The 25864-nt window shown below is 36.9% G+C and overlaps 1 protein-coding gene across 6 annotated transcripts in view; it reads left to right on the forward strand.

Annotated features, from left to right (window-relative positions):
• Positions 1-25864, forward strand: part of hdac4 (histone deacetylase 4) — a 244485-nt gene that overhangs the window by 191753 nt on the left and 26868 nt on the right. For 2 of the 6 annotated variants that reach the window (XM_088930368.1, XM_088930371.1), the window contains 11 exons: positions 1069-1197; positions 2378-2490; positions 4417-4554; positions 5076-5286; positions 6597-6850; positions 10149-10391; positions 12583-12769; positions 13756-13889; positions 16503-16605; positions 17526-17572; positions 21204-21311. In XM_088930368.1, coding sequence (XP_088786494.1) covers positions 1069-1197; positions 2378-2490; positions 4417-4554; positions 5076-5286; positions 6597-6850; positions 10149-10391; positions 12583-12769; positions 13756-13889; positions 16503-16605; positions 17526-17572; positions 21204-21311 — 1667 coding nt within the window. The remainder of the gene's footprint in view (positions 1-1068; positions 1198-2377; positions 2491-4416; positions 4555-5075; positions 5287-6596; positions 6851-10148; positions 10392-12582; positions 12770-13755; positions 13890-16502; positions 16606-17525; positions 17573-21203; positions 21312-25864) is intronic. The other 4 variants (XM_088930369.1, XM_088930373.1, XM_088930370.1 and 1 more) reach the window with 2 other exon arrangements.

Consider the following 25864-nt stretch of genomic DNA (forward strand, 5'->3'; position numbering starts at 1 on the left):
GCAAAGATCGGTACACATAAGGACTGTTTTTGTGTGAGCATATTTTCCTTTCTTTTTACTCTGTACTTTCCTGTGAATATACACCATGTGATCCCTGTTGTATTTCTTTTGTATCCCTGAAAACTTAAAAAGAAGCACCAGGGACAGATTCTAAAGGGGAAATATATACCATTTTAAAAAGGAGAATATGTTAAGGGCCAACAAAGAGTTCCAACTCTTTTTCATGTGATTGTATTTTACTAAATCCTGTTATTTTTCTTATAAAAGTAACTTCTACTCCTTTGAAACATACAGTACATACTGGATATTGTCAGCAGTTATTCTTTATACTGTATATAGCAACCCAATTTGAACTCACCGTGTGATTTAAGACCTCAGCAATGCTGTTCCAACAATGACTCCACTACATAAAAACAGAAAGAATGAGATGTGTAGACATGCTTCTGACATGCCCACCTATAAATCTATTTTTCATTTAACATGTGGGGCTCACAGCAAAACACCCCACCACTTATGTCAGTCAGGAGGGTTAATGCCTTTTGGATTCACTCCAACTCAGTTACAGAAGTCACTATTGCTACTGCAACTGAAGGCACCCAAGCTGACTAATACCATCTCTACTACTGATAGTGCTTATACAGCTGTGTGGCACAGGTTCGAGAATCACAGACACAATTGGCTTGTGACGTTACCCAGGCTCAAAGTTCTATACTGTACATCAGGGACATTTAACTTTACTGGCTTAGTTACTTGGGAGCCCTGTATATTGTCTGCAATTTTAATGTACGCAGTACACATGTTAATTTGTAAAAGCATACACCTACAAGAAGTTGTCTATGTTCAAATAGCTGCTAATAAAGAAATTTAGTGTTTAATATAAAGTGGTTTAAATAGGGAAACAGAGATAAATTATAACTGTGTTCAGATGTTTATTTGTTTAGAACTTATGCTATTTCTATGATGCCATGACTTTTTTCCTGGTTACTTGCTAATGTTACTGTTTTGTGTGTTGCTGTTTCTTAATAAATAATAGTAAAGCATGTTCTGCTTTGTATTTTTTTCTTGTAGCGTCTGAACCAAACCTGAAGCTGCGATCCCGACTAAAGCAGAAAGTAACAGAAAGGAGGAGCAGTCCTCTGTTACGAAGAAAAGATGGCCCTGTCACCACTGCAAAAAAGCGTCCTCTGGATGTTGCAGGTAAAGGCCTTTAACTGTTTGGTACTTGGTACTTTATTTAAATTCATGTGCTCACATTCATATCGCTTGTGTAATTAAGGCAGGTTTTGCATAAATGAGCCATTCTGAAAAATGAGTCCTGAATATATCCATTTGCAATAAAGTGAGACCAATTATAGTAAATGTGGAATGTACCTACGCATGGATGTTTAATGCATATTAATATGCTAGGCAATGTGTTGGTTCATAAATGATTGCTATTGAGTAACTGGGTTCTTTGAACAAAGCTGACCCTTGTAAGTTAATTGAAGCTTGAAATCCATCAAGCTGGCCAAAAACTGTTTCCAGAGTGCAGTAAATCATGAATTAAATATTGGGGAAAACATTATTTAAATTGCTTATTATTGTAAAGTTTTAGGAATATGCAAGCGCTGGACTTTTTGCGACGAGGGTCCAATTATGGTTCAGATTTGACGGCTTCTGCCTCTCTCCTAAAAATATTTCTTGGATTATTTCTTTCAAAATTTCCACATTAAGCATATCTCATTAGTGTGATATGGTAACAAGGTGTGGAAGTGCTCATAAAGATGACTGAAAAAGCTCAATAAAACGATTAATTTAAGTGGACGTTCTCGACATGTCACTGTCTAAATCTGGAATATAAAAGTGGAAGACAGGTGAATGAAGTGACATTTTCATGATCCATAAAACATATGTCTTCCTCGTTAGTATAGTGGTGAGTATCCCCACCTCTCACGTGGGAGATCGGGGTTTGATCCCCTGACAGGGAGATGCTCTTTAGGGCGGTGCAGTGGCTCTGTGGCTAAGGATCTGCGCCCGTGGCTGGAAGGTTGCCGGTTCGTATCCCGCGTTCGGCAGAGGAATCCTACTCTATTGGGCCCTTGAGCAAGGTCCTTAACCCCAGCTGCTCTAGGGGTGCTGTATAAATGGCCGACCCTGCGCTCTGACCCCAAGCTTCTCTCCCTGTCTGTGTGTCTCATGGAGAGCAAGTTGGGGTATGCGAAAAGACAAATTCCTAATACAAGAAATTGTATATGGCCAATAAAGTGATCCTATCTTATATTGCAGTATTCTTTGAGATGCTATTGAAATGCTACCCTTATGGATATCAAAATTCATAGTATTCAAAATTTGCTTCTCAAGTTTGTGATAGATTTGCACTTCAACATGTTTTTTGTAGAATCTGCATGCAACAGTGCTCCTGGTTCTGGACCAAGCTCTCCTAATAACAGCTCCAACAACATCACTACAGAGAATGGGATTGCGGGATCTGTGTCCAGCAGCCCAGCTGAGGTACCCATCCACCAGTATCACAGATAAGAGAACAAAGCCACAGCCAAGCAGCAGATTAGATCTGAATAGTGAATGATCTTGATAATCACCAGCCACAGTGCTGATTCAATAAGCTTTGAGCTCTGAAGTGGGTGTATTAATCGGCTCATGAGTGAACATGACAAAACTAAAGAGAGCTGGTATAATATTGCTATAATGGCAATATTATTTCAGCACAGTAAATTTTACTTCATGGTGGTTGTTTAAGGTGTTTCTTTTAATTTAAGATCAGCTACTATTTTTCCTCTTACACATCAAAAGTGCACACTGTTGGAGTCATCTGTCATTTTAACTAAGGGAATTATACAGAAAAGAAAGCATTGAGACAGTTCTCAAGACCCAGCAGGTTAAGGGAACTCTCTGTAGATTGACAAGCTGTGGATACCTTAGACAAACTGAAGCCCATCCAGACCTGTTAGCTCTCCATCAGTTTTACACCACCCCTTCTGCTAGTGGCATAGCCTAGGTTTGAAACAAGGATGTCTGAACCTTGATCCAATTCATTATCAAATGCATGCACCGAGGCATTTACCAAAAGAGAAGTCCCAAATAATGATTTTAGTATGTTTAATTTGTTTAGCACAACTCATTCATATAGTACGTCTAGTGTAATACCCTTTTGCATGTTGTAGCCTGATCTCACCGCCTTTCTGAGATATAGCTACAGTTTTGTTAGGTAGTCTGGCTGAAGTCTAACTAGAGGGCATTTCCAGTGTGGCACAGGAGCACCTCAGCTACATCCCAGACTAGACATTATTTGTGTCCCATACCCAACCTGGCTAAACAGCCCCAGATGGGGCCGTTTTGAGAGAGACATTTTCTGCTCATTTTCTGTTTGAAGGAAGCGATATACTGTATACAACAAATAATAATATAAAAAGGTTACCGTGTTGAGAATATATATTACTTTCCTTTATAAATAATTTATAGCACAGCGGTGTAATGCTACAATTATTGCCGCAAACACTTTTATTGCAGTTTAATAAAGATGAATGTTTTTCAAACAACTTCTTCAGATTGTTATACTGCTTTCTGTAAGATTAGAAATCACTTGAGGCAAAATTTTCTAAATGTCCATATTTGAATAACACTTCAGAAAAAAAAAAGTTAACCATAAAAAGAGCAAGAGAATTTCTATCACATTGAAGTGTGAATTATCAGCTCACATTTAGTAATGAAAGACTGGATACATAAACACCCTTGCTGGTTTGTCTCACAACACTGTATCCTTTTCTCATCAACCATTATGTACTGTACAACCAATATCAAGTTTGATCTACACCTAAGAAAATGAAATTGTAATGCAGGCAGACACATTTAAATACACATGTTCTTGATCCCACTCCTGAATTATACTTATATAAATAATATATTTTTTTAACTAGTTAATCATCAAGCTATCAAAGGGGCTAGAGTGTAGGGTGTATTCAGTGTAAATGATCCCTATGAGAGATCCTCTTGCTTTCTGAGCTCCATGGTGCTTCGTTGATAATAGTTTTAACCGCAGTGTTTTAAACTAACCTGCATCTTTGATATAAACAGAAATAACAGGTGCATTTAATTAGGATGATTGCGGTTACCAAAAACTGTTTTTTTGGTTCACAAGAGAAATAAAAAAGCATTTCAGACATCATATGAATTATTTAGCATTTTAGCTGCAGTTAAGGTTTTTGCATTTTATTCTACTGATGATACAAATATCATTGTTGTTAATTGTTTTTGCAGCCCAGTAGTTTAAGAGCTTTTCTAGTACTCCACAAAGCAAGGAACTTTACTTTCAAGGGATCAAAGTAATTGTCTGACTCCTGTCCAGCCCTTAGGATCGCCAAACTAACATGTGTGTTTTCTAATCATTTACATGTGCAGTTATCCCCTTGTGTCTCTAAGCTTCTTGGTCTTCTGCTCCAGCCATCCTTAGCTCACAGACTTGTGAATCGGGAAGGATCAGTGAATCAGCTGTCTCTGTACACATCACCTTCTCTACCCAATATCACATTAGGATTGCCAGCCACTGGGCCATCTAGTGTAAGTAACATATACTGTAGCATTTTATTCTCATATACTCAGAATACTAAAAATGTTAGTTCTAATGTAGCTGCTGACTGGAACAATTAATGCTCATCCATAGTGTACTTTATTTGATAAATTTATGGTCAGATCTCTTCACCCATGCAAGGAAGGTTAACCTTCCTCAGAGGCACCGTTTTCTAAGTTTCTGACTGGATTAGATTCAGACTTTACTGCTTTTGTTAAGAAAACTTTTCTCAGGAAAAAAAAACTATAGTGACTCCAGATTCAGTACAAAAACTTTAAATCTAAAATGTTTCTTTTACGACAAGAAGTTTTAGAAACAATTTAATGTCAAAACCTCATCCAAAATTCATTATTTTCAGTACCTAGATGGGGGGGGGGGGGGGGCTAGGGTCCCAAGTACAACCCATTGATGTTGTCATAAAACTTTATAGTCTTTATGGTTCTGGAAAACCTTGCCTTTTAGATGTCTGTTCACTATACTGACTCTGAAGCTTTTCTTCTTGTCTGTATAGGTGGCCACTGGCCAGCAGGAAGGCGACAGATTGGCCGTTCCAGCTCTACAGCAGGGCTTGCCTATAACCACTCCCTTCATCCCCAGTGCGCATTTGCCATCATACCTGAGCGCCTCTCCACTAGACAGGGATGGGGGCACCACACACAACCCCCTTATACAGCACATGGTTTTGTTGGAGCAGTCTGCAGCACAGAACCCCTTGGTTACTGGTAAGTAATATTCTGGCCCCTGTTTTTTGTTTGTCAGACAGGTTACAAATCAGGCAGTAACATGAAACTGCGCTTTCCTCAGTGGATGTTTACAAATCACAAGAGAACTAAATTCACAAGCATTTTCCCAGTGTCCTTTAGTTATGACCTTAGTGGTAAGCACCTGTGTTTGCATACAGTTGTCTCACTGAGTGCACCTACATACACATGCACGAATATATGTATAGTTTATTTTCTGTAGATATCCAGTTGTCAGCAATTCATTATCAGTCTTTCCTGTGGCAGATGTTATGGGATACTAAAATATGAATCAGAGATTTGCAGGAAAAAGATTGGAAGAATGCAAACCCCATTTAAAAAAGCAGATGAAATGGAAGAATATATATTCAAGCCTATGTCCAGGATTTAATCTTACATAAGCATAAATCCTGGCTGATGTCATATGTAGGGGGAACCCTTTTGGGATATCAAGCATCTAAAGTAAATCAGATAGATCAAAACTCTTGAACTCTTTTTCCATGATGTCTCTGTTTTTTTTCTAAGTCAATTGTATTCAAGCAAATCCCTGACCAAATGCTTTACCAAGTGATTATGAAAGGAGCAGAACTCAAGGTTTGTCCTGAGTGAAAAGTTAAAAAATATTTTTCACTAGACCACAGCAGACATTAAAGTCAACTGGACATCTAACAAAAAAAACAGATCTTACCTGATATCGGTCAAGTTTGTCTTTTGTTTACATCTCACAATTTGCTTACATATTTTTCCAACTTCAGAAATGCAGTTTTCAAAATATTTTTTGATGGGGCACACCTACGTTTTTCAGATGTAGTTTAAGGGCTGAAGGGTTGTGTTATTAACCAAAGCTCTCTTGTCTTCTTAAGGCATGCCAGAAACTGTCTGTAGAGTGACTCACTCGAAAATAAATCATTCACAACTCCTCTTCAGAACATGGAATTACACTAGAGTGAAAATGAATAAGTCAACCAATTATGAAAACACAGTAATGATTTTTAAGTATTTATTGATTTATTATTTTTAGGGTGTTCTTTGGGCCTTTCATTTTCACTATTTTCCTGTTTTACACACTGATTTTACTATTGTAAAATATAGGTCCGGTAGCAGTAATAAGATGTTTACACTCCTAAAAAGTCTTTAAATAATCTGTTTTGACAGAATAAAACTGAAAAGACCCCAATGCTAACACTGAATTTTTGTTTTACATTTTCTGTCTTTTTTTTCCTCTCTGGTTGCTTTTGCTGCTTCTGTTTTGTTGCTCTCCTCCCACTTGCTTGCTGTCACATTACCTCTAGACTGGTATGTTTCAGGCCTGGGCGCCTTGCCCCTCCACGCTCAGTCACTTGTCGGGGCCTCAGCTGCTGGGGGCGAGAGGGTGTCACCCACCATCCACAAGCTGAGGCAGCACCGCCCTCTAGGCCGCACACAGTCTGCCCCCCTGCCCCAGAACGCCCAGGCCCTGCAGCAGCTCGTAATCCAGCAGCAGCATCAGCAGTTCTTGGAGAAACACAAACAACAGTTCCAGCAGCAGCAACTCCATATCAACAAGGTGGGTCCTTTGGTCGCCATGGCAACGAAAGGGAACCTTCCGTTTGGGACATGTGTTTTTGAGAGTCTCTTCCCTGGATAAGTTTCCATAATCAGATCACACCATGATGTTGCCAGGATTTAGCACGGTGGAGCTTCATCTTATTATTTTATTTTGGTTTGTTTGATGTTTATTCACTTCTTCCCCTCTCTGACTTAAGGATAAAGATAAACTAATTTATAAACTAATAAAAGTTTATTTAATCCCTTTCATGACAGAAAGAGTTTGAACATATCATTAGAAAAAAATATTCAAGAGTCAGCCTTTTGTATGACTTTCTAGACTTTTTGTGTCATTTTGTTCATGTAAGCTAAGCAAAGACACAACTTTCAGCAGTTGTGTAGGCAGAGTTATAATTTACCTGGGGCATAACTTGTCAAAAATGATAACTTTAAAATGTGTTGTTGAAGTTACCCATCATACAATATTACACAACCAGATAGTTATGGTAGCATTCAGTTGACTTTTGTATTATTTAAAGAAATAACTATATTAAATATTTTAATGACATGAAATGCTTAATTTGGTTTCATATTTATATATGCCATCTTAAAGCAAAATAAATAAAATTGGAAGTATACAGTATTATTAATTACAAGTACTGTCCACAGTATATGTAGATACTTAATATTTTTTGCAGCAGAATGATTCCTCTGATGAATTATCATCCAGATTTAGTGAGGAAGAACTGCAGTATGTATGCTATATAAATTAGGTTGGTAATTTCTTTGATTATACTGTAGTACAGTAGTGGCCATCTACTGTATATTCAATATAATTAAATCACTTCTACTATTTATGGTTAGAGGAGCTGCAACTCCCAACTGGGATTCCTCTTCATATATGCATTTGTTTGCAGTAACATTTTTTAGTTTGCTTTTTTCCATGTAAAAAATGTAGAGAAGCTTTAAAAAGTAATCTGCAAGATGTGCAAGTTAAACTCCCTGAGCTCAATTGCCATGGGAAGAGTTTCCTTTAAATGAGGGGGAAAAAAAGAAAATGAAAAGAGAAAAGCTTGTTTGTGGAAGGGGACAAGGATGAGGCAATTGCTGAGAGCTCTGACGTCAATGATGTTCCTCTGGCCAGCTGCCATGGGCTGAAACAACTGCCAGGCCTGGACTCTGTTCAAGCGTGCGTATTTGATGTGGTGTGAGGCAGTCGTTGCTGTGGAGACTGTACTGTACACTGTGATTTCAGAACGTGCTAAGAGTAGAGCACCTTGAAATTTGGGGGTCACTTGGATACTTTGCTGTTTTGTTTTCTGTGTTATTTCTTCCTCAATTACCGTTTCACTTCATAATTTGACAAATGTACATTTTGTTTTGTAGATTCTAAAAGACAATTCCCTCAGCTCAAATGAAGCTGGCATGCATACTGACTCTTAAAATTAACCGACTTTTTCCCCCATGAATGAAGCTTTGTAGAAATGAAACCCCACTAGTGAGAACATATGTGTATTTTAGGAATATTAATACTGCCATAAGAGATCATTGTTGGCATTTTTATCTGTTTTTCTTGGAGCTATTTACGTGTGACATGCAAAACAGATTTTTTGCATCTTATACCCTCCTTTTTCTTCTACGTCTGGCAGTAGTAGGGTCAGAATTATTTTGAGCATGAGAGCACAAAGTGGACCCCTTTTTCTAGAAAGAATTATAATCTTTTTTAGAGCTCATCCTCTTAGAAAGAGTTTTCTAAATGCATAATGTGAACATGGCATGACATTTACAAGAGATATTTCCAAGGATATGTTATTTACCAGCAGTTTCAGGGATTTTTGCTGGTTTGAATGTCGCTGTAGTCATTACTGTCCAATTCCATATTGCTCTGCAGCCTCCCCATCACATCCGTATTACTAAAAGTGGCACCATCTGAGTGCCTCTAAGAAGCAAAGTTCATAAATGTCTAAAATGTGTAAAATTGCATAGTTGGAAAACTATTTAGAAATTGTGTAGACATAAGCTTTCATTAAAAGGATGAAAGCTTAATCGTTATTTCTTTTAATATAACGTATGCTGTGCCACTTCAGGGAGCATTGAAGTGCTCTGTGCATCTCTAACATACGGTATGACACATTAAATTTCAGGTACAGCAGTAACAGGTATTACTAGCACTATCATTTCACTATCGTTTCATTTCTTCCATTGGCCCAGTTGCTGAGAGCTCTTGAGCCACATGCAATGAAGTGTACACATTGAACTACCACTGAATACACCTTAAACCATCTGTATATTGTGAGAAAAATAGAGCCGCCTATCTCTTTTTAATTACAATGCAGCTGTCTAACGTTTAAGATTAGAAATTAGCTTTACCCTTGGTCCGTGCTATCTGTAGGTGTAGGTGTTGAAATATTATACAATAGGCACTCAGCATTGTTATTAATGTAACTACTCAGTGTATTTAACATAAAAACAAACATTTCATCCTAGAACTGCTGCTGTGCAAAAAAATAAAGTACCTTAAATAAACTACTGCTGCGTTATAAATGGTAGTTTTAAAGCTTTTAAACATTGGCTTGATAAGAACTTTCTTCAAGTTAAGCAGGCAAAAATTAGTTTTTCTGTATAATTTCTTAATAATTTTCTTAACACAGTATTTACAAGATTAGTGCTATCTTTAGGCTTTTGTCAGGACATGCTAAATAGATCTAATGTGTGGCAAAATATTAGGATTTTCATGAAGATGGAAGTCCTGAGTTGTAATAAAAGTATGAGAGATCTTTAAGCAGAGAACAATAGTTTTGATAAAACATGTGACTTCAAAGTATGTTGCGCACTTTAGTCTGATTAGCCACGTTATGGTGAGTCCTCAGTGGATCTTGGAAGAACAGTTAATGTGTAGTCTCGAATCCTTCCGGTGATAGTCTTTTTTTGGGGGAATTTTTAAATATATTTTAAATGTTTGTATTACTATGCAGTGCATTATAAACCAGGAATGGACAACTCTGGCTGGACTTTTTTATTTTCATTTGTATGCATTATTAGGACCTTAAAAAACAGGTAATGTGATGTTCTAACGAAATATTCAATCCTACTAGGCAATTTAGATGTGAAATGGAATGAAAAAAAACCAAGAGCAGGCTGTGACCCCTAAAAGGCTGAACATCCAGTGCCATAAATGTTTCATTATTAGAGGCCTTCTCTATGTTTAAGAAGCTCAGGTATAGATCACCTATACTGCTGCTTTTGTGTTTAACATCTTTTGGGAAGTGAAAAAAGAAAATGTGTTTAAAAAACATTTAATCGCTACCCTCGCCCAGATGATCACGAAGCCGAGTGAGCCAAGTAGGCAGCATGAGAGCCACCCTGAGGAGACAGAGGAGGAGCTGAGGGAGCACCAGGCCCTGCCTGACCAGGCGTGTGGGGCCAGCGAGGTGAAGGATGGCTTGCCACATGGAGTACGGGTCAAGCAGGAGCCTCTGGAGAATGAGGAGGAGGAGCAGCAGCAGGAGGAGCTGGAGCATCGCAAGAGGCAGGCCGAGCAGGAGCTCCTCTTTAGGCAGGTGGGTACAAGGACTGGCGGGGCACTTGTGTTTCAAAACAATTTAGTTTAACCATTCATTTTTTGTTAATGCCACTATTTTAAAATTTCCGTGGAAGTGTACAATTTAGCAGTCCTGGGCAGTTTGTGAGGTTTTTGATTCAAGAAAACAGATAACTAAGTTAATGGAAAAGGAACCATAATGTTCAAGGCCCTAGCAGTGCAAGGAAATAGGGCTAAAATGATGGTTCTGGCCTCTGTTTTCAACATAAAGCACTCTAGATGTTCAGTATACAGTACAGTATATACTGAGAACCATCTGCATGTTCTCCAGCTGTTGATTAACTTTTGTCTTGGCAGTGTATTGAAACAAATAAAATACCACAAGAAACAAAAGGTCGCAATCCAGAGCCTCTTTCAAGTGGAGAAGAAATTAAAAGAAGTCTTCTGTCTGTGAGCATCAATTATGATAGAATGACAGACATACCTAAAAAGAACAAAACTATAGAAACTTGTGCTTAATGAAACATGCCGTCCTGTTCTGTTAATATGATGCATTCTTATTTATATAAGCACTGCATTTTCTTGCAGTTACTGGCTAAAACAAAGAGCAGTAAAAAAAAAAGTTTTAGAAGCACTTTCAAGTTTTTCTGAATGGCTTATAACCCACACACCCACACATACCACACATAAGTTTAATATGTTCTGTGTTCACCAGGGGGCAGCATAAAACTTATATACCCAGATGAGTTTCAAATCTGAATACAATTTGACAGAGACAGAGCTTTAGGCCACAGCAGTTTTACACACTTTTTAGAACATCTAGCCAAGTTGGAGTGTAAGATATATAAGCCTCTTGAGCTCTTTTTTTTTCTTTATTATTATTTTCTGACCCCTTCAACACCCTCCCACTCCTCGCTCTCTCAGAGAGAGCAAAGCTCAACAATGCTTTCAAAGCCCCCTTTGGCTGTTTTAAGCAATTATAACTCTTGAAACTGCACCGCATCATTTGATGTTAAATGAAGTCCCCAGTGGTTTTGTTAACAGAGGTAGTTTTCCTGGTACCTGCCCTGTGTTGGGTTCTCGAAACATGTTTTTCAGAATTGCTTTGCCTCGTTAAATTGTGTCCATGTTAAATAAACTCTCTCAGGGAGTCACTGTTTGCTGTTTATTCCCAAACTGGGAAAAAAAGACTCAACCTCTGAAATAGCACCTTGGGAGACTTTAATATGGACTAGGGGGACATGTTGCGCTTTGCGGAAGGTAACATGACACTTCACACATTTGCTCTCTCATTCATTCATGCATTTGTAAGGTGTTATAGTACTACACATACCCTGTAGTAATTTAGAAATGTCTCAGTTTAGATGTACTGTATGTGTGTACATGTTTATTACTTTACAGGTAATATATGTTAACTTTTTTTTTTAATTAAGTTGAAGAGCATATGCACATAATGCAAAAGGGTAGAATATGGTCATTTTAGAGCTTTAAATACAGTACAATGGAGATGGTATAAAATAGGTTTCCAGGATTCAGTTTGATTTCAATGTGCAAAAGTGATGTCTTCGAATATAAATTGAAAATGAACAACATACTGTATATACAGTATGAGGTTGTCTATATTGTAGTAATTGGAACTAATCCATAGCCTTGAGCTGAAATTCAAAACAATAACGTTTGAAACAAATTCATCTTTTATTTATAATGCTTTTTATTTCCCTTTGAGTTTCAAGGTGTACCTTAATTTCACCACTACACATAATTATCTTTTATCCCTTGGGTCTACATTATTCTGTTTCAAGGCCTACATATTTTCATAAGAATGTAATACTAATACTGTATTTTCTTTAGAATTTTGTTTCAGTACTATTTAAAGGTACATGTCACTGTCACTGAGATTAATATTGTACAAAGGTGTTAGCTATCAAGTGTAACAAGCACAATATATTGGAAATTGTCATATTTCTCACTTAATTCCTTTATTGTTCCAGATGATAAATTGCTTTGCAGGCAGGGAAAAGTCATACATATAATACATTTAACACAACATAAACCCATAACAAATAAGAAACATACATGCTTAAGATGAGAAAAAAATCATGTCAACATAGGATATACAGTAGATATACATTAACTCTAGTTTTTTAAGTGTTATTTGTATGATGTTGTTGACCCTGTGTCTTTGTAAATTTTTGTCTTGTTTTGAGCAGCAAGCCCTCTTACTAGAGCAGCAGAGGATCCACCAGCTGAGGAACTACCAGGCCTCACTGGAAGCTGCCGGGCTGTCTGTGAACTTCGGAGGCCATCGCCCCCTGTCCAGAGCACAATCATCCCCCGCTTCTGCCACCTTCCCTATCACCGTCCAGGAGCCCCCCACCAAACCACGCTTCACCACTGGTCAGAATGCAAGACAGTGTTGATCTGTGTGTGTGTGTGCACGCGCGCCTGCCATTAATTCCCTTGTAGTGACATTGTCCATATGTTTGAACCACATTTGAGTGTGCAGTACTTTTACACAGATGTTTTTCATGTAATCCTTTGAGCCCTTTATATAAAATATCTTTCACCTTGGGAAATGCACAAGAAGATTTTGAAATAATATAACCCCAATATAATAGAATTTGGAAGTAATGAGAAATATTAAAATTAAAATCGCGTACAAGATGCCACAAGAATGCATAATTTCACAGATATTACAATTTTGAGAATCTGATAAATTTCTTATGTACAGTAAGAGTTCAAAAACCGCTTATGAAACATCCTAAATAATTTACACTATTATGATACACATGTCATATACTGCTTGTCTGCAGTAATTTTCAGTATGTGTTTCATTTTGCAATGAAAAAATTTTGTAGGTAGCCTAATGTGCATTATCATGCCATTTCTTTGTCACGTGACTAAAGTCAACTTTAAGGTTGGAGAATCAAGCTGCTTAAAACTCCTCTTGGCTTTTTTATAGCCATGAAATTGCATTCCAAGTTAGCCCTTTTTAACTGTGATTGATGTGTTCTCACTCAGAGGGCTAATCAATTGTCCTTGAATGCACTTCTGTATCTTGCACTCACTCAGCATGCTGTGCATACTGATGAAAGCTCAAACGAAAAACTTGAAAAACTTGAGTTGAACTAGACGTACAGAGATACACTTCCGGCTGCGATAGCTCATAGTTTCCTCTGACTAGGAATTAGAAAAATTGGCAGATATTTTATTTTTTTCTAATATTACATTTATCATTTTGTCATGAAAACTGGCAGTGACTACTACTTTATATTTAGTGTTGTTTGGCGATTGCCATGAAAGGCACATTCTGATAAAAAGGTTTCAGGTGTCCTTCCATGCTTGGAGGTCAGTTGATGTGACTCTCTGCGCATGTCCCGCAGGCCTGGTGTATGACAGCCTGATGCAGAAGCACCAGTGCATGTGTGGCAATACCAACACACACCCGGAGCACGCCGGCCGCATCCAGAGCATCTGGTCCCGTCTGCAAGAGACCGGCCTGCGCGGGAAGTGCGAGGTAAAACCACAGAGCCTTTTACAGCCCTTCTGGGTAGCCATGCCTCATCTCCTGTGCTTTCATAAACCTACTGACCACACGCAACAGCTCCGGTAATTGCACATGCAAATCACACGTGAAAGAAGACATGGCTTCATTAAGTTTGAACTGAACACATCAATGAAATGAATGGCCATATGAAAATGCCAGTTTCTTTTTTAAGTGAGTGAAGAAAAAATTGAAAACACTTTTGAAGGTAGTTCAGATTGTATATATACTGTATAATTAAGCAGTCGGTGTGTAACTCTTCGTATTCAAAATGATATCTGTCCATCGATTTCTTATAACTACCATTTAACTACAGTAGTTTGTTTCAACAGCAGAGGGCAGCATTAAACCACTCAATAGTCTTATAGTCCACATATTGATTAAATGTCTGAAACTAAATGTTTTTACTAGGATATTCGTGGGACAATTACGGGTTGACTATTGAAAAATTGACTTCTTGTAGAAGATTGAAATTTGCCAATTTAGAAATTGATTTTGGAAAAGAGGTATAATATGCTTTAGACTAGACAAATTAGGAAGTGTGGCTGAACTTCACTTCTGATGTTCAGCATTTTTCTAAATTAAGGGAATAGTTTCTGAAATGTAATGGAATTTTGCCATTAAACTTCTTTAGGCTGTGTCCAGTGTCAGGTAGAGAAAGCTGTCTTTATCATTTTAAATTATTTAACTTAGTGCAGTTAATTTGTTTATTATAACAAACTGAAAAATATTTACAGATAGAGTACAGTTTTCTAGCATTGGTTTATAGACTCCAAGTCTAGCATATTCTTTTCTAGATTCTCCTAAGCAAATTAACTCATTTTATAGCTGCAGTGTTTTATTCTTTGCACTACATCCACTCCAATGAGTTTAATTGTCAAGACGAAGTTCAGTCATGATGGATCTGTTTATTATTCTACAAGAGAAACCTCTCAAACATGGCTCAATTAAAGGCAGACATTACTCTTAATCTGTTGCACAGGGGCTGCTTAAAACAGAATCTTTATTTTAACTAGCTGTCATCGTATATTTTCTGGTAACATGTTCACTTTCTGACAGTTTTTACTTCTCCTGCTATTAAATTTGAGATTTAGTGCTGCATTTTGCAGGTGTAACCTTTCTTCTTACCATAACAGACTTTAGCCATGTTCTATCCACATCTATCCTTTGTGACCAGAACACCTCTATTGTTAGTAAGAGGCTAGTTTATGTTGGAGCCATGCCACTGCATAAAATGACAAAAGAGGAAAAATAACTTTTTATGGAAAGAGTCCAGTTTCCTTTGGGTAACATTTTGATTTGTGGTGCAAACTTGTAATGCAACACCTCTTGCAAAAATTTAAAGAATTTTCCCAGTCAGTGACTTTGGGCTGAGGGCTTCACCAGTGTTAGAATGAAAGAGCGGCGTTTTTTTTGCAGATTACTTAGAACCTGCAATATGTATTTATGTATTTAAATCTCCCCCCAGATTTATTCTTACCCCAAATGAAATAGGAGCAAAAAACATAAACTGATTTACAGATTGGGTGTGTGCTGCTTAAAATGTCTCTAAAAATGTTATGCTGTGATTGTAATAGAATTCTCCAAGGCCAAGTCATGTTTGCCATTAATAATTGAATTCCAGAAAATACAAGGTTCACATTTGTTCGCACTTCTAAGTATTCCTTTAAATATTATCCAACAAAAAATTCTACAATAACATTCTGCTCTTAGAACGTGCAATGGATGTCTCCGGTATTATATAAAGGTCTCTAAAGCTTTCCTGTTTCCCTAGGGTATAAAATGTAGCACACTGAAGACATTTTGTAGTAGCATGCTTCATCGTGTTTAAGGTCAGAGAGCTCTCCAACAATTACATGCAAATAATGGTTGACCTACACAGTTTGGGTGATGACTATAAAAGAATAGACATTAACCTACACTTCCCACTGGAGCTTCCATTATTAAGACATTTAAGGCTATATGTACAGTAATAGGCTTATTCCATGCTAAAAAAAAAAGAAGAAAGAAAACACAACGTTTCGGCCGTGGAGCCTTCTTCAGGTGTCATATATGTACAGTATAGTGGTGGTGGTGTCGTGGTCAGCATTGCTGCCTTGCAGGGCTTGTGCCCTGGGTTGAATCCTAGACCTGGGGTGCTATCTGAGTTAGTATGTGCTCCCCATGTTCAGGTAGGTTTCCTCCAGGGGATCCTGTTTCTTCTCACAGTCCAAAAATATGCTGGAAGGTTATTTAGCTTCTGGGAAAATTGGCCCGGTTGTGAGTATTTGCACGTCTGTGCTCATGTCTGTCTGCCCTGCGGCGGACTGGTGTCCTTTCCAGGGTGTACCCTGCCTTGTGTTGCTTGCAGGGATAGGCTCTGGCTCCCCCAATACCTTGAATTGGAAGAAACAGTTAGAAAAATAGATGGATAAATGGTATAGTGGCAACTCTCTCAAGAAGAGGGTGGAAGTCAAGGCTGTGAGACAAGTGGTTCAGGAGATAAGCATAAACCCAGTGGCAACAGCTGGTGAAATCCAATTTACAAATGAATACAAATGGCAAAGTGTCAACTCGCTGACTGCTTTCTTGTCTTGGGTTACGCAGTGTATCCGTGGAAGGAAAGCCACTCTGGAAGAGCTGCAGACAGTCCACTCAGAAGCCCACGTCCTGCTCTATGGAACAAACCCACTCAGGCAGAAATTGGACAGTAAGAACTCACTAATTGCAGTGCAAGACTCTGCTCATATGCTTCAATCTGACCTGCCTGCAATCAGCCAGGTTTCTGAAACAAGAAATAGGAACTCAGGCTGAAAAGAAGTGAAGGCCAAAGCAAATATCCAAACTACTATGTACTGTATGCAACTACAGGGATTTATCTCTAGAGTTTCCTCATTCAGGAATCATCTGAGTTTACTTTAATCCATGCAGTTTACATCATCAAACCTTCCCATGTATCACCATGTACTACACACATTATTTACTAAAAAACGAAAGGAACGTAGAGATGTTTCTCTAGATTTCTGAAAGACGTCTCATTTTACTAAATACTGTTGTGATTCATTTTACTTTCATCAGTTGTAGCAGTGATTGAATCTTCCCCCAAGCTGCCTTTCATGATTATCACCTTTCTAGTGCCAGTAAAGACCTAATTTTCCATTACTTCATTCTAAGTTCTTTTTAGCAGTGATTACACCATTCCTCATATAATGACAAATTCACTTTACCATCATTCACATCACTAATGAGATCTGAAATTGATAGCTGCTTGAAATGCTTCTCTCTGAAAAATTGTTGTTTAATAAAAGATGCCGAAAATCAAAGCACAGAGCAAAATTAAGTAAGAGGCTTGACAGATTATGTTGAAACAATGCATTTACATTTAAATACCTTAAAAGGGTTAAACGTAAAAAAATCTGTTCATGTATGAAAACATTAGAGACCAGTTAGATTGTCTGATTTTACTTTCAGTGTAAATTTGTCTCTTGTCACATTTTTAGTTGAAATGGTAATTAGAAATACTAAAAGTCTTCTAGTGTTTGTTCCTACAGTATTTCTGAAGACTCCTGTCTTCCCTTTTTCCTGTCCAGTAACCTAACACTTTCTGTCCCTCTTCTCCCAACTCCACAGGTTCTGTGACACCCATGTTTGTGAGGCTGCCCTGCGGCGGTATTGGAGTAAGTCTTTTCTTTTAAAGTGTAAATAATGTTCTGTTTGTTCTCCCCATTCCAGTGGTAACAAAAATTGTTGCTTTGCTTTCCACTGAGCGGGTAATTGTGACCAGATGTGTTTTACAAACAACTGTGTGCAAGGGGGAGTGGGGGGTTGTGTATTTAAAGGGGGCTGGAACACGAGGGAACTTCTGTCTTGGGGAGTTGTGTTGGGGAGTAATAATTACTGGACGTGTGCCACATCTTTTCCATACAATAGTTTAGTAGGCAATCAGAATATTACGTGCGTTATTAGGAGTATGATATTACACAAATTATTATGAGTAGACTACAACTGGCTGATAATGCAGTGAATCAGTCTTTAGATATTAAATTCAAAGAAGTTAATCTTGCAGTTGAATTTTATGTAGTTAGCTTTCAGACAAGCTTTCAAGAATAGTAGTTGCAGGTTTACATTTGAGACACCTGTCAAGCTCCAAGACAGCCATATGTGCCTGAAATTAAAGTCAGATCTTACTGCAGATTGTAAGAAAATGAAAACTGATGGATACATGATATATATGTATACTGTAGGTGTTATTTGCTACAGGGTGGAAGGCAGTCTGACGTGTAATGTAAAAACCTATTATGAGGACGTTTCTGGTTCAGGCCCTGTCTCTTTCACTGACTGCATGTTACCTTAAGAACATTACTAAATCTTATCTACTGAAATTCTATCATTTGAGTGCGACGTCAATTCCTTTTGTAAGTTCAGAGTTCACGCAGGTGTTCACTCACGTTTCATCTTTAGTCCCTTTGGTCCCTTTAAGCTACTTTGGGTGAAGGTTTCCACTGAGCAACTCATATATATTATATTATAAATCTTGAGCTTATTATTATTTATTGAGTTATGAAAATGTATTTCAAAGCTTAAGGCTGAATAATTCTGGAGACTTTTTCCTTGTTTTGTATCTTGTACTAGATCTAGCCCCAGAAACTCTATACAATTTTAAGTCTCCATAAAAACTGGCCAACATAACTCAATGAATTAGACAAATCATGTCAGTCCAGATATATTTTTAATGATGTCAGGGAAGATAAACGTGTTCTGATCATATGAAACGTGAAGTACAATTTTCCATTCTTATGGCCTTTGGGAAAACTCCATGAAATATAAAGGGCACTTATATTATTTTAGGACCACAAGTGTACATTTGCTGCATAAACTGGAACCACACAAAATGACATTCGCCTGGTTCAAGTAAAATCATTAGAAATCAATCATCTTGTTTCTGTGACAGGGAATAACAGGCCTCCACCTGCCACCCTGTAGCTTTATTCTATCCGCAGTAAACATGCCTCATTAGTCTTTAAAAAAACGACTTTTGTTTGAGGCTTTTTCATTGAACTGATATAACACAGACTTACATTGCCTCTGAAGAGCACCAAAGCGATGCTGGTGAGAAACAGCAGGCTCTGGCTTCTTTTATGGAAATGGAACAAAATTGTTGTCTTCCTGACTCTTTGCACAAAGGCTACACTTTGAAAATTACCCTGTCAGAATGAGGATAAACGGCATTTATTCATTCCAACACGCTCTGCCTTCTCCCTCGCTCATTCTCTCTCTCTGCGCTCTCCAAGTAGTTTTGTATCGTAAATGCACCGCAGCCTCGTAATTCGTGGCAAAGTCATTCTTGGCCAGACTTTAAAAGACTGGAGGTTTTACACTGCCTTCAAGCAAGTCATGCCATTGAAAGCAAAATTCATAAATTGTAAGAGAAAATGTATGCCGAGTGGAGTGAAGTCTCTATGGCTTAGGCTTACCATGACTCTGGACGTTTACTAGAATTAAAAGCAAGATTTTTTAAAATATTTGTCTTATTTTTTTCTTTATATTGCTGTGTCCTTCAATTAAGGTTATTTCTCAACAATAAAAGATGACCTGCATTATATGAGGACTGTAAAGCTCATAAAGTGTCCAACCTATTGTCAGGTTCCAAAAGAGCTGCTAATGTCCCCTAGTACAGTTGACTCCTTCCATTTAGAAAACAAACACAAAAAAAATACACATAACTATAAACCTATGTATACTGTAAAGACCATCAAAGAAATCTTTACTTCCAAAGTGCCATTTGTGATCTTTGAAAAGCAAGCACTTCTTGAAAAAGGGGAAACATGAATTTGCAGACAAATAAGAGGGATTTACATTATAGCAGGTCTGCATTGTTTTTAATAAATGATTTATTCTGCATTAAAACTTTCAAGCAAGTGGGTCAATTTCAAGAATTTCAATTTCAAGAAAGTATAATAAAGTTAATGGTTTCTCAATTATTTATTTTCTGATTTGAAAAAAAAATCTATGGTTGCTAGACACTGCCCTAAATTGCACCCTGGCTAAATAGAAAATATTGGAGTCTTGGTGTTAAGTGGCTGTCTTTGAAAAATTGTAGGTCTATCTGTGGTAAGAAAGCAACACCACTAACTGCTTGCTTTAGGGCAAGCGTGTGTAAGCATAATTAGCAGTGACTAAAGACTACCTGATGAATGGCTGCCCTATGTCTTGACCACTTTGTGAATTCCCAGTTGGAATTTGATCTTTTGCCAGGTTTCCGTGTCAAATGTTTGTTCTTCATGTTCAGAATAAATGCTCGTTCGTTCCATCACTATTTTGAACAAATTCCCGGAATGCCAGTGTCTGTTCTTCTAAGGCCAGACACATCTTTTCAACGTTTATTGAGTGAGCAGTGCAGCAGACACAGATGTGTCAAGAGACCTTTTTTCTCAGTTTAGATTAGTAGCCAATGCAGGCACCACAAATTGAAGTGCAGAGGACTAAGTGGCATGTGTAAAGACAAAGTCAGTTGTTCAGTCCAACTGTGATATAAAATGTACATGTCATTGACTGTTTGGAGTCAATACAGGGGTCACAGGGAATCGTTGTCTTGATTCTCGTTGTGTTCTTCTTTGCTTGCTCAGCAATAAAGTCTTGTTTTGTGTTTTGCCAGGTCTCTCAAACCCACAGTACAATAAGTAGAATTATGCTGACAGTCTCTCTGTGTGTTAAGTAAATGTTATTCGCTATTTTAGACTAAAGCTGACAGTGCATAAAATATGAATCTGTTCCTCAAACAGTTCTCTGAACTTTTTTTTACTCTTTTGTAGTCCGCTTGTTGATATAGTTGGGGGAAAAAACATCCACAGGGTTAATGAAACTAAAATATAAGTATAAACATTTTAGCTTTCGTAAAGCTGGTTGTGAATAAATGATATCTGAAAGTGTCACACAAGCTGAAGAGCATGGCATTTTCAAGAGTGGACTTCAGACCACTAGGCAACAATAATTTTCCTCTCCACTATATTTCCTTATAATGAGCATTTAAAATATTTATAGATATTTATATGGACTGATTCTAGAATAACAAAAGTAAACACAAATGATAGTTTAGTTTCAAGTAAAAAACAGTATTTGATTATTTAACACTGCAGTATATATTTAATATACTTTAATTTAATTTAATATACAATGCATCTTAAAATGATTGTAGCTTCTTGTTGTTCTTGTGAAAATTTAACACATTCCATAATTGAACACATTCCATAATCGATTTAAAAGCTCCATCAAATGTACACAAATGTTTTTGGTGTTGTGTGTTCGCAGGTGGACAGTGACACAATCTGGAATGAAGTTCACTCCTCCAGTGCCGCCCGGTTAGCTGTAGGCTCTGTCATCGAGCTCGTCTTCAAAGTTGCCTCTGGAGAGTTGAAGGTGAGGTAGAAAGTATAAACCTGTATTCTGTATAGGTGCATTAGACATTTTGTTTTCTGTGTTAGTCTTAAAACCACCCTGCATTTGTAGACGGAGGTATGCATGTACCACAAATGTCCCTAAATTACTGTGGCTTTCTATTATTATAAAAGTATTTTTTATATTAAGTTGAAAGTTCCCTTGAAATGTTCTCAAAATACTAGAGAGTACTTAGAGAAGTTGCTACCATAATTATACAGTATTGTACAGTCAGAATGCATTATTATACAGTATTATACAGTCTATGCAGAATAGATTTTCAATGTACAGAACAGAAATGGAAGTGTCAACCTAAATACCCCAATGGTACTGTATGTGATTGGATTGTTAAGAATAAGTTCAAATAATTTAATTAGTGCCATTAATTACTATAAATATTAGAACTTCAATGTTGTACTTTTAAGGCTAGATAAATGTTTTAAGTTAGAAAAAGACATCAGCCTTTTCTTCTTTCTAAGAACATGAAGAGAAAAGTGCATAAAGGCAGTTTTCTCTTCATTTGTCTTTAGTGCACTTAAAGTATCATAGCCATGTTTCAAACATTTGCCATATAAAAGTCAGCAAGAATCACTTGGCATTATTCTTTCAGCACATATAAACGAGGTGAATAATTATAAACAGTTTGGTCCAATACTGGTTAACATTAACTTCCATTTACATTATACCTCCAGATTGCTCTTAAAAAGGAAATGTCTCCAAGGTTCTAATTAGCACCTTCATATGGATGTCTCCACTGTATAACTGTTCTAAAGGCAAATGCCTGCCTTCCTGTTTCTTTATAAGTGTTTGGCAATACAACAGAAATCCAGTGCAGTCGTTTGAACACAGCATGTAGAGTACCCGACCAGGTACTGCTCTCATTTGATTTTATTAAGTACAACATTGTTCAGTATATGAACAAGTAATAGGTTTATTCCATGCTAAAAAGAGAAGAAAGAAAACACAGCGTTTTGGCTGTGGAGCCTTCTTCGGGTGTCACAAGCTGAAACGTTGTGTTTTCTTTCTTCTCTTTTCAGCGTGGAATAAACCTATTACTTGTTCCTTTGCAGCCTACGCACGCTGACGTGGCTGCCCACCTGAATTATTCAGTATATTTCCATTAGGGCTAATGAAATATTTCAAGGCTTAAGAAACAATATACTGTGGTTTATAGTTTAATGCAAGTAGCAGTTTGAATGTGTACTGTATATGCATATAGTCTGTTTCAAATTTACATATGCCCTTGGTACAATGTAACAGAAGCAGGTTTAAAAAAGCATTTGTATGCATTCAGCATTTGTCACGTAGATAAAAATATTGGATATTGCAAAAATATATCTGTCAAAAATACTAGCATTGTTAATAGCCAGTGTTATAAATGTATTTATGTATACAGTAAATATATTTCAGTTTTTGTCATCTGGTAGTTTCACATAGCCTCAGAAAAAAAAACTCTGTAAGTGTCCTAGATTACCACTGGTTATTCAGGGAGGCTACACGCAGGAAAAAAGTCAAAACCATGTAATTATTGGGTAAGTCAGAGAATTGTCCAGAGATAAAAGTAAAAGATTATCAACCTGACCAAATAACTTCCTAGTTTCAAATGTGGCATCAATCATCCAGAAGGTCAAAGCGATTGAAATGTACTGTATGCTACCCCAAAGATACAAGAAAATTTTACCCAAATGTTTTGTGAGACTAACTCACACACAAGGGCAACTTCTTCATATCAGAAACTGTCATCATCAGCATACAGAATCTCCGAGCCTGTCATTTGAAAATTTGGAGATTGGCTGGTTTTGCAACCCAAAAAAACAAACAAATCTTGTCTTCTGTGATTGACGCACATCTTCACTTCTCCCAAAGGAATTTCATTCTGCAGTGTACAGTAAGCTCACTTCAATGTGGCCAAGCATGGTTCTGATCTTGACCTGAAATGAGGAAAGCCCATGGTGATTCAGAGGTGACACAAAAATAAAGTTTACAGTGCTACAGGCAATGCAGAATTTCTTTAAACTTCAGGTATTTAGCAATGCCTCCTGATGTATTGTGCAGTGGGACTACTTCAGCATTGCAGCTCGTTCACTGAGGTGCTTCTTTAAATATTTAATGAAGCCGTTCATCTTGCAAACCATGACAAGTGTACTTTTGGATGTTACTTCTACCAATTTATCCCACTGCAAACGTTTCCTCTTTCACCACTTTCTTAAAAATCTGGGACAGTCAGTCTGACAAGCAAGCAAGTGATGTGAGCTCCTAATGTGTTTAAAATGTTTCTGTTAGTCTGCAAATTAAAATGAAATATTGAGATATATCAGTCGTCTCTGTGTTTTCATCCAGAGCAGCAAAAAGGTGAACAATACAGTACCTTTTCCCCAGCTCTTAATTGTTTTCAGACATACACCCTTATTCTGGAAAGACAGATGTTCTTAAATATATATTTTTCTGTGCAAAGAAGGTGACATATTTCCATATTTATTTGGCAGTATTTTTCTAAATTGTCTTCAGAAAAAGGACATGATGATTTAGCAACAAGCTTAGCCACCTTGGCTTACCATTAAAAAACCTTTGTTGACCCATAAGCTATGTTTTGAGAGACACATTTATTTTTGCTTGTATTTTCCCCCACAATTCTTGAACAGGTATTACATATCTTTACCCACTTTCGAGGCAAACTAGATATATTTGGGCACGAGTCATAGGTTAAAAGAAAAGCATTTCTAAATTTTAATTTATTTGGACATTCACTCACACAAAATCTATTGTGAGATGAAAATCTTATACAGTGTATCTGTTTACTTTTTTTCATTTCTTTTCAAAGTTCCCCTTTAATTTGAATACTTTCCAATTCCAGTAGTTTTTGTGGTTTCCATATGAATATGAAATAGTTTCTCACTTTTGCCTTCTTACAATTGAACATTGTAACAATATTGTAATAACATTTTCATTCACCTTAGACATTGTGAACACTAAATATGTTGTTTTCTTAAGCCATCACAATGTGCAGTTTAACTTGATGAAGCAGCTTTCATACAGCCTTCTTACAACATTGAATGTAACAATTTAACAATTGTAACAAACCGCAAGCAAACTGAATTATTAAACTGATAAACTTTCAATTGCACAAATAATTTAGATAGCCTACCATAAAATACAGAATGAAGTGTTTTAAAGTAATTTATAATATAAAACTGAATATATATATCCAGTAGATATTGAATATAAGGAACAGGATTTAAAAAAAATCCTTCTAAAGTATTACTGCAAACATATACTGTAAGAGTCAGTGGTTTAGCCTATTGTATATATGTTTGAATCTTTTCTAAAAAATACAGTGACATACATAATATCAAATACCTCTGTCTCTTGAGCAAGATATCAGTCAGAAATATTGTTCGGCAGTTTATTTTTTTGTTATTGTTTTCAGTTTTGTCTATACTCAATTATAAAATATAAATAGTTCTTACCTTGTAATGTGGAATAGTGGAGATTTTTTTTTCTTCCCTTACTGCAATGTATAAAAATATATCACATTTTCTTCCTCCCACTGTCGCCACCTTCTGAGATCATTATTCAGGCATACCAGGAGTAAATCTATCACCTTGCACAATCATGTAAGAAGGAAATTAGAAGGAAACGTTTGTTTCATTTAATTTCACTCTCCTAAGAAGCTGGTGCCTAGTGGTAAATGGACTTTCAAGCAGGGTGACAACCTAAAACATTATTTTGTAACATGGTTCATTACTACAAAATAAAATCTGACTATTTATGCATACTGTATATGCAGTATAGGCTTTCCATGCAACCGTGGGTACTGGTTTTGACTTTGTTCCTAGCAGTTTTTTTAGTTACAAGACATTTGGAGTCAGCTGCTTCCGGCGGATCTGAAAAAGTTATCACTCACAGCAATTTTAGCTTCCGAAAGCAGTTTCTGTGCAAGGTAAAACACTGTAAAAGAAAAGAAAAATGTGTAATTTCAAAGTGCAATCTTGGAACTGGAAAACGATCTGCCTGGCATTACGATTTAAAATAATCCTTTCAACCACAAAACTGCCAAATGTTTTTAAATCCGCCATACAATGTTATCAGATCTAAAAAAAAATTACCTACTCTAAAATAATAACCTCTTTATAGAAAACTTGAAACAAAATAATAAATAGCAGCTGCTACAACAGTATTAAAATGTAAAAACATTTGCTCTATCACTAAGTATTCTTACAGACCACAGTAGAAGGCCCCAATATTGCCAACTTCAAAACATCATAAACCTAAAACACTTGCACGCTACTAAGATGTCCTTGATAACGATAGTGTTAAAATGAATAAGGTAAGCTGAAGATATTCTCTAGCAAAACAGTCAGGAAAAATGGGGTTCTGTGAAAGAAGAGGAAGAAGATTTCTGTCTTGAAAAAGATTTAGTCTTAGTCTTAATGTACAGGATGCTGTCCACATGAGGACATAACTCAAGAACACAGAGGAGAAACATTTGTTCTTGTACCACAAGTGATATCTAACATCAGTCTTGCTGTTTGTTT

The sequence above is a fragment of the Atractosteus spatula genome, chromosome 13 (assembly GCF_055471065.1).
Source record: "Atractosteus spatula isolate fAtrSpa1 chromosome 13, fAtrSpa1.hap1, whole genome shotgun sequence".
NCBI classification, from domain to species: Eukaryota; Metazoa; Chordata; class Actinopteri; order Semionotiformes; family Lepisosteidae; genus Atractosteus; species Atractosteus spatula.